Below are 12,201 nucleotides of genomic sequence, written 5' to 3'. Positions count from 1 at the left end.
ATCATTCAATCAGTTGGTTTATGTCATTAATAAACTTTGACATAATAAAAAGTTGCATGTTTAAAAAAATATATGAAAAAACCATACCATTATATAGTTTTATAGGTTTTTTAGGGTTCCGTACCCATAGCATTAAACGGAACCTTATTACTAAGGTCCGTATTATAAACCGCCCTCACGTCTGGGATCGATCTTGAGATGCCGTTTTATATATCTATGGAAGAACTAAGACTATCTAAGATTCCGCTATCCGTCCTTCTGTCTGGCTATCTGTCCATCTGTCACCAGGCTGTATCTTATGAATCGTAATAGTTAGACAGTTTTAATTTTCACAGAAGCTGTATTTCTGTGGCAGCTATAACAACAAATACTAAAAAACAATAAAATTATAATTTAAAGAGGCTCCTATACGACAAATGTGAGATTTTTACTCATTTTTGCCTGATATTGATAACGGCAAAAGGTAAATCCTTGAAATATTCATAGAATATCCAGTTATATATTCACTTTAAAAATAAATAATTAAAATAAAATAAATATTTCAAGAGCCCATACAAGAAATGTGATTTTCCCTGTTTTTATAGATGTGTGTACGGAACCCTTCGTGCGCGGGTACGCCTTGCACTGGGCCGGTTTTTTTACTTCATGTTCATATTTATACATATTATTTAAAAGCTGAAAGCACTATAATTTGTATACATCGATATATCGAGAAATCGATATAAAAGTAGAACAGACAATTTAATTTTTTATGTATTTTCCATTACAAATTCATTAAAATAGCCAATTAATATACAAATTCCTTAATTTCTATAACAATATTGCGGGTTCGATTACAGTTGAAGCATTTATTTTAACTTGTAACCTTCCATTGCTCAAACGATTTACAAACTATTAAATATACATAAATTTCTTAAAATTTTTAATTTTTCTGTTTTATGTTTTTATTTTTATCAGTGTGTAACTTTAAAAAATATATATCTTAAATATAATAATTGTATTGTTGAATAGATTTGTATTGTATATAAAATTTTAATATTAAATCGATTTGAAAATCGATCTTGGTTCTAATCGATGCTATTTTTTTTTTCATATTCAATGATAGTTTGTTTTTATCACATTATTTTTGTGTATATAGATAGTAATATAAAGGTGTTTTTAGTCTGAACTAAACTAGACTAAAAAGGATTTTATAATGACTTTGAAAAATGATTTTATAGTGACTTTGTGAATGATTTAGTTAAATAATTTGTTTAATTGATATCCCATGCTAGCGGTCAAACCCAAAGACCTTAATTAACGTTTGACTAACGTTAACTCAATAGAATGAATTCAATTAAAATAAATAATAAAAATACGAACATAAATTGTCATTTCATCTGTATTAATTATCGTAATGAATGCAAGTAGAAGACTAACACGTTTGACGAATTGATAGAAAAAAGACAGAAAAAAATATAAAAGATGGAATTCTTTTAAATAAAGTAAAGTCGTCTTTAAATAACTAAATGTAATTAACCAAAAATGGTTCTAGCTACATTTATTATTATGATTAATTATAATGATATTTACTTAATAATAGAATATTTTTGTACCCGCTTCATTGTAGTGTTAGTGTAAGTGTTTAATATTATCTGTATACCGTTGTGGGGGTGATTATCGATTTAACCAGCTATATCGATTATTAATTTGGATTTGAATTTCGATTATTGTCGATTAGTTTCTTTTTCTGCTTTACACCGTATTTTGCATATAGCAGCATAGGCAGAGCGAACCTAGTGTTGATTCAAACTCAATTTCTACTAATTTGTGCGTGTTGAGTTTTGATTGGTGAAACTTACCTTATTACCAGAACAAAGAAATGAAAATATTCATAAATAACAATCCATTCCACTGACTGGGATCGCATCCACTACCGACACTTTTATAGTCCTAGTCGACTCAAGTTATTAATTAGGAAAAAAGTCATGGTGATAACTATTTCGACAAACTATTTTATAAATATCAAATTATCAATTTATGGTCCGAATATGTTAATCGATTCTATCACTCATTAATATGCTTTGTAGATTTGGATTAATCAAATCGATTTATCTTAGAAATATTTTATATATCATGGGGTGGTGCATGGGCACATTCTTGTGACATGCTGTGAGTTCTCGTCCAATTCGAGAAAATAAAATATATTATTATTATTTTCATTTGGCTCTGATAACGAGACAAAGAAGAAGAGAAATGATGACGAGAAATAATTTTTGTTCAGCCACTCAATACGCAATGTCTCCAGAATTCGGCGGAAAGTATGGAATGGAAGTGTTGTAATTAGGTTTCCAAATTCCCTCTGCCTACCCTGCTATGTGTCTGATACAGCGTAATAGCTTCACGAAAAAAAAATCCTGTTAGCTTATTTCAAAGTAATAAAAATTGCTTTGAAATATTAATTTTCTCATCGAAAATTTTAATCGATTAAATAACCGATTTTATAACAACACTACTTAACAGAAAAATTGATGGAACATCTTCATATGTGTCGATGTTGTATTATATCGTAAATCGATTGATATTCTAATCGATTTGTCGTCATCGCTCGCCAGATTTGTTATAGAGGTGGGTCGAACGCTACTGTGTATAGTTAACTACTTAGTACTTAAATGTATGTATGTATGTATAATAATTATAACCCCTAAAATGAGAATATTATTAATAAATTAAAAAATGCATGTTTTTTTTTATTTAATTGTAATTATTATTGTATTTGGCTTTTAAGTTGTGAGAAGGCAGCTTTTAAGAACTTAGTTTAATTTAGAAGGTTAGTGGAATAATGATCCAATTTGTTTATTTTTCCACCAGCATAAAAAAAAAACTTAATCTGGCCTCCAAAAAATATTAAAAATGAGTCAAAACATATTTTGAGTTTTTTGTATCAAAATTTAGATTTTATGTTTAAAAAGGGATCTTGGAAAGGTATTTGTCGATGTTGGGACCAAAAATGTGTACGAAAGATTTTTAACAATGTTATTTGTCCTTTTGTTTCATCATTATGAGCATTTAATTTGTAATGTTTCTTTATTAAGGAATGAAACGTTTCAGAATTTTGTGTTTCGGTTTAAAATTATACAAAAATTCCGTCTTTTAAAAAAAAAATTCTGCCTTTTGAAAATGAAATATGAATATAAAATACCTTCAAGTATTTTTTGTTGTTTTATCTAAGTTTTATTAAAAATGAAATTTAAAACGTATGAACATACGGTAAAAAAAGATCTTTTGAAATTAACTGGAGTCAAGGTTTTGTGTTCTAGAGACATGATATAAATGGTAACATTCCAGTTTCTTTTTTTTATTTTATAAAAAGGTGTGTTGAAATTATTTTCAATAAGAATATAAGTTCAGTGCTTGAGTTGGGTGCCTTCCGTTTTGTTTTAATTTAGTTTATATAAAATTCTATTATAAATATCATTACTTTTCTTTAATTTTTATAAAAAAAAATCTTTATTATTATTGTAAAGCAGTTTATAGTGAAAAATTTAGTATTATTGAATAACATATATATAACAATGCATGCTAAGAAATTATTAAATTTAATTGCAGGTTGTAATTATGTTATTAGATTTTAATTCAATTACTTAGAAGTAATGGGTGCAGATATTTTAAACTTTTTTTTTATAAATAAAAAAATCTGTAAAAAACATTTTGTACTCTTTGGTATGTGAATCTGCACCCTCCCATCCGCTTTAGTTAGCACTTGTCCTAACATTTAGTTCTTCCAAAATATTTTAAAGATTTTTAAAGCAATAATTATAATTTTAGTTGTTTTAATTGTTTTTTTTTTATATAAATGTTTTAATGCGACAAGCTGTTCGCACAATGCGCGGCTATTAGCGTCGAATTATATAAAACATCTATAAATTTATGCATTATTTTTAGTTTTACGCATACTGCAGGATAGGCGGAGAAAATCTAGTGTTAAGACACTGCGTTCTTTAGTTTTATATCAATTAAAAAAAACTCGGAGTCGGATGGCGAAACTTAACGTCTATCCCATTTGAAAGACCCATACATATATGCTAATATTAAAATCATCTTAACAATTTGTGCATATACACATATAGCGTGCTCTTATTTATTTTGTCTGTCTATATAATTCGATGCTAGCTTCGTGTAAATGTTTAGTGCATTACTTTATAATGATTTTAAAAAATGTTATTCTCACATTAAGGATAAATAAGTTATTGTAAAAACCGTTCAAAATTTTTATTCTATATAATGAAAAGATAATCAGTAGACTGTAAAATAAAAGTTCCCAAAACAATATTATTACATTTAGATGACAGTTAATTATTCATTTGTTAGAAAGTCTTCAGTTGCGGGTTCAATCTTAAGCCAAAATTTGAAAATTTTGAACGATTTTACTTTTATTATAGCAAGAACTTGTTCAATGAACTATGTTCTTTGTTTGTATATAAAATAATATTGGTTTATAACGACGTCTCTTGTTAGACGAACATTGTGTATTAAACGTAATTATATATTATAGTAACTTTTACTTTAACATCCTGTATACTTAATATAAAATAATTGTTTTGTTTTAGGTCCAATACATATTGATTATTACTTATTACACAAGAGTGTAGGCAGAGGGAATCTAGTGTTTACAATCCCCTCTTTCTGCCGAATCTTTGGTGGCATTGCGTGTTGAGTGGCAGAACTCAACGCGGCGCTTTGCCTCGACACCAGAGCGAAGATGGAAATATAAACGTAAATAAATAAAAATATTAAATATTTTATTTCCTTGAGTGGGAGTCGAACTTACATTCATTAAGTGATCTTTTTTACATAAATATATAGCTACGTATACAGGGTGGAAGAGGCAGCGCTACTTTTACTAAAACTGCATATAAGGTAAAATATTTCATACCCAGAACTAAAAAAATTAATCAAGGTACCTCCACAGTTTTGATGTAGGATTTTTTTTTCATTTAAAGATTTTTATCCATACCTGTATTTCGTGTGACGCACACATACGTATGCGACGTTGCCGCTTTGGCAGGTAAGTGTGTGCGTGATTATGTTCTACTTTACAAATGGCGTTTTATTTTAAAACGATAATTTTATTATTTATTTTGTTTGAAAAAATAACTTTTTTCTTTTTTGGGATTTTTTTTAAAAATTATATTAGGCTTTTATAGAGTAGTTAAAACTGTGGTTTCATTTAAAGTGGTGCTGACAATTTCACCCTGTATAGAGCTATATAAATAAGATATTTAAATAATTAAAGAAAAAAGAAAAAAAACAATGATAATTAAAGCCTTTAATTTGTGAAAAATTGAGCGCATACGAACTAAAACTAGTGGAACTTAATCATTAATTAGTTATTAATACAATTGTCATTATCGCTTACGTACAAATTAGAATAAAATAAAAAAGTATTAAATTAATATTTAAAAAAACGAGTTAAAATATCGAGACACAAAAATAATCGATATTCAGTCTTTTAAAATTAAATTAAATTTATTCTTAAAAAAATGGAATGATTCCACTTTGATCGAACATTAATTAACATTAAAAAAGGCGCAATTAAACTAAAATGGCGTTAAAATTATTCTTAAATACATTAAAATTAAATTATTAAAAAAAATCGATTATAACATAATTAATCGATGTAATTGAAGACATTTAAATTATTTTTTAAAAAAATATCAAAATATATAATCTATTAGTTATTCATTTTAATTAATTAGCTAATATAATTAAATTTCCATTAAAATCGGTTTAATCAAAATAATACTTTCTAAGGAACTTTCACAATCGTGTTCGGTTTATAAAAATATTTATTTTACTTATATATAAAACAAGCATACATACACCTACATATATTATAATAAAATAGAAAACTGTTGACGGAAACCAAAAACTATAATGTTATTCTAATGACGCAACTCAAAAAAAAATATAATTTTATGTCAATGAAAGTTTGTTATTTCCGTAATAAAAAAAGAAGCAGATAATAGAAAAAGATAAAGAAATAAAAATTTTAGTTAGAAATAAAAAGTTAATGCAATTAAATTTTTGTTTAAAATTGACTCAATTATCACATGAAAGATAAAAATAAATTATTATTTATTTTCTTTAATTATACTGAGTATCCTCAGTCTTGTATAATACAAATGCAAAAAATTAAAAAAAATATTATTTTACGATCATTTCAATTTCAGTAAATATATTAGCAAATATATATTTTAAAACATTTAAAAGCCTATTCTATTTTTTAACCAAATATACACAAAAGATATATAGATAATTAAAAATACATACATACATCATTGAAGAATTATAAATAAGAAAAGATCATTTTTTGCATTGAATTATAAAAAAAGCTTATTAATACTGAAACAGTTATTCATACATAAAATTTACTGTCAAATATTATTAAGAAAGTGAAAAATTGTTGATACTTGAATATTGTGCGCGGTGAAATATTTTTTGTAAGAGATTATTAGTTTAGAGATTGTATTATTATGTATATTTTATTTCTACGTTTCTAAAGAATAAAGAAGGAAAGAAAAAGGATGAAAGGGTGAAAACAGGTTTTTAGCTTATATTTCTTAAAGAGTGTAATAATCGCGAAAATAAAAGAATATATATATTTTTCCCTTGGTAAGGATACAAGCTAAACTCATAATTTAAAGTTAAACACCGTCTCACTGCTACACGTCTTTTACAACATTTTGTAAGACTTTATCAATTCGAGTTTATATTTTTATAATATTTTTTTTTTCTAAAATGCTAATAGAGTAAAAAAGTGTGTAAGTGCAAAAAAAGTATTATTACAAAAGACAAAATATGTATGATATGATGTTCACAGATCTGATTCCGACTAGGTAGTATGACGCTACGACGAGGTAGTTGATATTACTAAATTAATGAAATATTGATGTCTTTTATTTAATTTTTAATTGAATATTGATGTATTTCTTTAAATTGGTTGGATGTGCAATACTTATTTCTGAATTTTCTTTAATAATTTATCTACAAATAATTTATGTACTTACACTCTTTTACATTGAAAATAATGATGATAAACTTATATACATACACATATACAAAAATAAATAGAAAAAATCACGGCCAACATTACACAAGAAAGATCATAATTCATTTTTAAAATAAAAATCAACTAAGCTTCATAATAATTAGAAATTAAAATTTAAAAAAATCAATTTCATTACATAATTCATAATTATCATTAAATTACAATTACAATTAAAAATGTTGACATTAAAAAAGAAACATAATTGAATTTAATACTTACATATCTAATGAATTTCAACCTTGGACTCAACTTTTTGTTTACTTTGTGATAATTTGATACATTTTTTAGATTGATATATCTTTCTATTCAATCTAATTATAGTACGTTAGACGAGTCTTGTCCGTCCTGAAGTGAGCCACGGTGCGCAGATTTTATTATAGGATTTTTCCATTACTTTTGATTATTTTGAATTCACTTCAAGACGGCCACAACTCGTTGACCGTTTCTACAGAAAATGATAGTATTAAATTACAAAATTTATTATAACAATATTGTAACAATGATTAAAGGTTATTTTGTAGCCATTTTTTAGAATTTATTTAATATTAAGCAATTTTTTTAATTATTTTTTATTTTGCAATAAAACACTTTCTTTTTAATTATTATTAATAGTATACAATAATATTATAAAGTTGCTACATTAGTCACTTATATTTAGTATTATTACTTATATAGTCTACATATATTTTTTTTTATTTAAATAAATCAAACTGTAAATGTTAAGGGAAGTTTACCAAAAACAATATTTAATTATAAATAAGAGTGGAAAGGACGGATGATATTTTTGTAGTGAAATAAGAAAAAATAGTACTAATGATAATAATCAGGAAAATTGTTTGCCTTTGCAATATTTAATTAAAATACTTTCTTGTTTTTGTATAATAAATTTGAAAAAAACGCAATTTTTATTGCTTTTGAAACAAATTTTGTAAATTAAATATTGTTTGATTTTTTAAGACAAAAATGAAAAAGTTACTACTTTTTTTGTCTCTCGCACAACATTTAAAAAATGGCAACAAAATAATTATTTCGAACATAAAATCAATACTTACAAAGTGTCTTTACCGTTTAAAGAATACATGACGCCATCTTTAAATGTGGCGGCAATTGTGTAGTTGTGCTTCTGCAATATTTCCGTTGTTCTGTTTAACGCCGACTGATCCGTTGAACGGAAATCTATTACCTGTGGGGAAAACAAAAATAAATCAAAAAATAATTAAATGTCTGCGCGACTCAGCACGCTATTTCTCGAAGAATCCGGCAAAAAGTGAGGAACAAAAGTGTCTTCATGAGGAACGAAGTCTTGTGTGTCTTGCGTTGTAATGTCAATCTTGCAGACAGACCTCTGCAAAAAATAATAGGTTCACACTGCTTCACGCGTTTTCCCGCCGGAGCCGCCGGAGTCGGAGAGAACCTAGTATTAAGACACTTCTTTCCTCATACTTTGCTTTTTTTGATTTGTTCCTTAGTTTGTCTGATAGTTTATTTGTTCGGTAATTACGAAGGAGAATTAAATTAGGTACATTTGATTGTTGGCGTAATCTTCACTATATTCTCAAAATAGAAATAACACCCAATTTATTTAGTCCGTTCTTTTGGGTTTTTTAGCTACATGCTGTACTTTTCTACCTACCCTGCAGTGTGCAGGGTAGGTAAGGTAGAAGGGGCCTAGTGTTTAGACACTCCATTCCTTATTTTCCGCCGAATTCTGGAGGCATTGTGTTTTGAGTAGCGGAACTAAACGTTGCGCTTTGTCTGGACACCAGAGCAAAGCAATGAAAATATTAAATATTTTATTTCCTCAAGTGGGAATCGAGACCATAACCAACCCAAGATGGTAGCTACTACAAAATGCTTGTTATTTTGATGTGTTTTCGATAATTTGTTCCTTCATTTGACTGCCTGTTTGTCTCTCGTGAACTTACCTTCAACCTAACTTCTCCATAAGGCAGAACATTCAATGCATCGGGTGCTGCACTCCCTTCTATAGCCACATAGTCTGCTTGTTTCGCATCTGCCACTACCAGTACTGTGAGTAGTGGCAGGCACAGAACACGGGAACGGAATACTGTACCACCATCCTCTGGTTCTTCATAGCTTACCTGAAAATTGATATAGATAATAGAATGTAGTTTTATCAAATTGTATAAGTTTTAGTGGTGTTTTTCTATAAAAAGTAGGTCAAATTTTTTAGGGGATCTAATCTTTTTATTAATTTTAGGGAAGACGGAACTTAGTTAGATCCGTTTCCCACGGACTGCCGAATTCTTGACTCATTGCGTGTTAAGTGGAGGAACTCAACATCCCGCTTTGTCTCGTTATTACAGCGAGAATGGCTGGAAAATATTAAATATTTTATTTCTCGTGAGAATCTTACCCACAAATGTTGCATTTCCAATTAGACAGCTAAACTCAAAATTTCTACATCTTCTATAGAAATAAATGCAAACTCACAACTCGTGGATGTTCAGTAGGGCTGAGGCAGGCGTGCAGAGCCCTCGCGGCGCCCCGCAACGTGAAGTAGTCTCGCGGAGCCGCCCGCACCGCCACCCCGCCCCACCCGCGCACTGTCTCCAGGTACGCCGCCGTGGGGTCTCTGGGACCGAGCGGCAGGAGTTCCACTAGTGTGCCGTTATACTAGTAAAAATAATAATTGGCTAATTTATTTTTATTCAATCTTAAAAAATTTTTCATATTAAACCAGTAGTACCCGAGATTAGCGCGTATTTAGAATTCGACTAAACTGGGGAAAATTATTAATTTTGCAGACTTTAATAAAAAGCTTCATATTGTTTTATTGCATTTCGACATTTTTTCACATTTTATTATTAATCATATACATTAAGTTGTATACTTGTTAATATATTATTATTATTTTTAATTCTTCCTGTCTTAACTTGTAGATGAAATAAAAAAAAATTTACAAGAAAACAGTTTTTCACTCACTACTTCTCCTAATATTTTATCTAGCACCGCCAACCTTGGCGTGGGCTGCGGAGCTGATGGAGTCCGTGGAGGTCGCGGAGCTAAATGCCGCTGTCTTACATAAGCCACAAAAGTTGGTGAATCAGCAGCTATCCGAACCAATTCTTTATCCTGAGTCATGTTTTGACGGAACTGCTGGGCACCTAAAGCTTTTGAAGATCAAAATTTGAGAAATTTATATAAAAAGCACTACTTATTGACTTACATTATCTCTAATATTATAAATGTGAAAGTTTGTAGAAATTAATGGATGTTTGTTAAATTTTCATGCAACACTACTGAACAGATTTAGACGAAATTTTACAATAATATACTTTATACATCAGAATAACTCAGAATACAATTTCAAAACAAGCAAAGCTGCAGGTGGGTCAGTAGTTAAACATAAGGTATTATGATCAGATTCAAATTATTGAGAAACATAAAATGTGTTATTTCTATTTCCTTCTATTATAATAGAATTGAATATTTTTTTCTGACTTACTTACAAATAAATTTCTATTGAAAGCTAGTTAAAAATTAGTAAAGCTAGTGTTATGACCAATCTGATATATATATAGCAATATTTTGAGGCAGAACTCAATATTATAATTCTCCTAGTGGAAAATGAATCTATCAAAAGTCCTACTGCATTACAACAGCATGTACATGATAAGATATATATATTCATTTCAATTATTAAATAAATATTATATACAATAAATACAACAAAAATCTTACCAAAAGTGTCCATGTAAATAAGCAGCATTGTCATAACAGTCACAAATGTTAGAATAAATAATATTGCTGGTAAAAGTTTCCTATACAGTTCATTTGGTGGAGTTTTTGTGAATGACGGTATTGAAATACGGGGCACTTGTATAGGCACTGTGGGTTGTGGGGTCACTTTGGGAGCTGGTTTAGGAACATCCTTCGGTTTGTCAGTTGCTTCTGATTGTGATGTTTCCGGTAGTGGATTTTCTTGTGTTTTCTATGAAAGAACAATAGATATAGATTAGCTTCACCTGTATCAAATATATAACAGAGATAGGCAGAGGTACACCCTATTCCCAAACTCAACGGCGCGTTGTGTTTTGCTAAGATATAAAAATAATAATTTATTTCACCGTGTAGGAATTGAACCCACAACCGTCGTGTTTAGTCAGAAGCAGTGTCGCTGTGCCGACGACGGCCTTTACTTATAGCAATATTGTTAAAAGGTTTTAAGTTACCATATTTATATTATTAATAAGTAAAATAACACTATAATTTTTTTCCACTCATGTTACATGCCAAAAAGAAACCCCACATGACAACGACAGGTGTAGTATTTTTTTTATTATCGTTATAAAAACTTACTTAGTGAGAAATGTATGTAGTCAATACAAAAGTAGTTTGCATATATTTTGTAGGTTCATTCAAATTATTTCTTACCTTTTCAGCCATTCTGTTATTTTATATAGTATAGTTTAAACAAAAACAATGGTATATTAAAGCACTTAACGAACAATGTAAATTCTAAGGCACTTGATTAATAAATATAGTATATTATCTAATTAAACTCTTATTTGAGACACATTCTTCGCATAATTATCGGTATTTTTTGTTCCACAATACGAAATAATAACAATTGAAAAATAACAATGAAGAAACAGGTGAACAAGCGTGAGTCAACAAGGTGTAGATTAAAAATATAAATGTCAGTTGTCAAATGTCAATTTACGAATACAGGGGTGGCAACATTATAATTACATTATAATTTAAATAGATTTATATACGGTAGCATAGAACGGTACGGACTACGGTACCAATACGTTCCTAGCTAAGTAATTTGTGGATTACGCATTGTATTTTTTTTTTCAATTATATTAGTTAATTTGATATAAAAAAAAATTAGAACAAGCATATTTTTTTTATTTTGAATATTTTTTTGTCGGCATAGCAAAATAGACAGGACCTTAGAGTCAAGATTACGTTTCTGATTTTCAGACCAATTTTCAAAGCATTGCGTAAAAAGTGGTGGAGTTTAATGTGATGCTTCTTTTTCCTTAAAATATTTAAGAAATAACTTGCTCTCTAACTAAACTATTTCAAGTTCTTTAATCATCGAACTATTTAATGATAATATTTTTATCTACCGTTTGTCT

At 28.4% G+C, this 12,201-nt stretch overlaps 1 protein-coding gene across 2 annotated transcripts; it reads right to left on the bottom strand.

Moving 5' to 3' along the window:
• Positions 1-5,293: 5,293 nt before the first annotated feature.
• S (EGF receptor activation regulator Star) lies at positions 5,294-11,744 on the bottom strand. Of its 2 annotated transcripts, none has more exons than XM_085203890.1 (7): positions 11,489-11,744; positions 10,796-11,045; positions 10,037-10,218; positions 9,545-9,727; positions 9,016-9,192; positions 8,143-8,273; positions 5,294-7,535 (listed from the first exon to the last, which is right to left on the bottom strand). In XM_085203890.1, the coding sequence occupies exons 1-7, from the start codon at positions 11,498-11,500 to the stop codon at positions 7,502-7,504; spliced, it is 969 nt and encodes a 322-aa protein (XP_085060016.1). In that variant the 5' UTR covers positions 11,501-11,744; the 3' UTR covers positions 5,294-7,501. The 2 variants fall into 2 exon arrangements, with proteins under 2 accessions (XP_085060016.1, XP_085060015.1); XM_085203889.1 differs by having other exon boundaries at positions 10,037-10,224; positions 11,489-11,743.
• Positions 11,745-12,201: the final 457 nt, after the last annotated feature.

Source organism: Heliconius melpomene, chromosome 19, assembly GCF_056956725.1.
Source record: "Heliconius melpomene rosina isolate 202511_hmr_F chromosome 19, ASM5695672v1, whole genome shotgun sequence".
Classification (NCBI taxonomy): domain Eukaryota; kingdom Metazoa; phylum Arthropoda; class Insecta; order Lepidoptera; family Nymphalidae; genus Heliconius; species Heliconius melpomene.
This window is presented reverse-complemented; position numbering and strand designations above follow the sequence as displayed.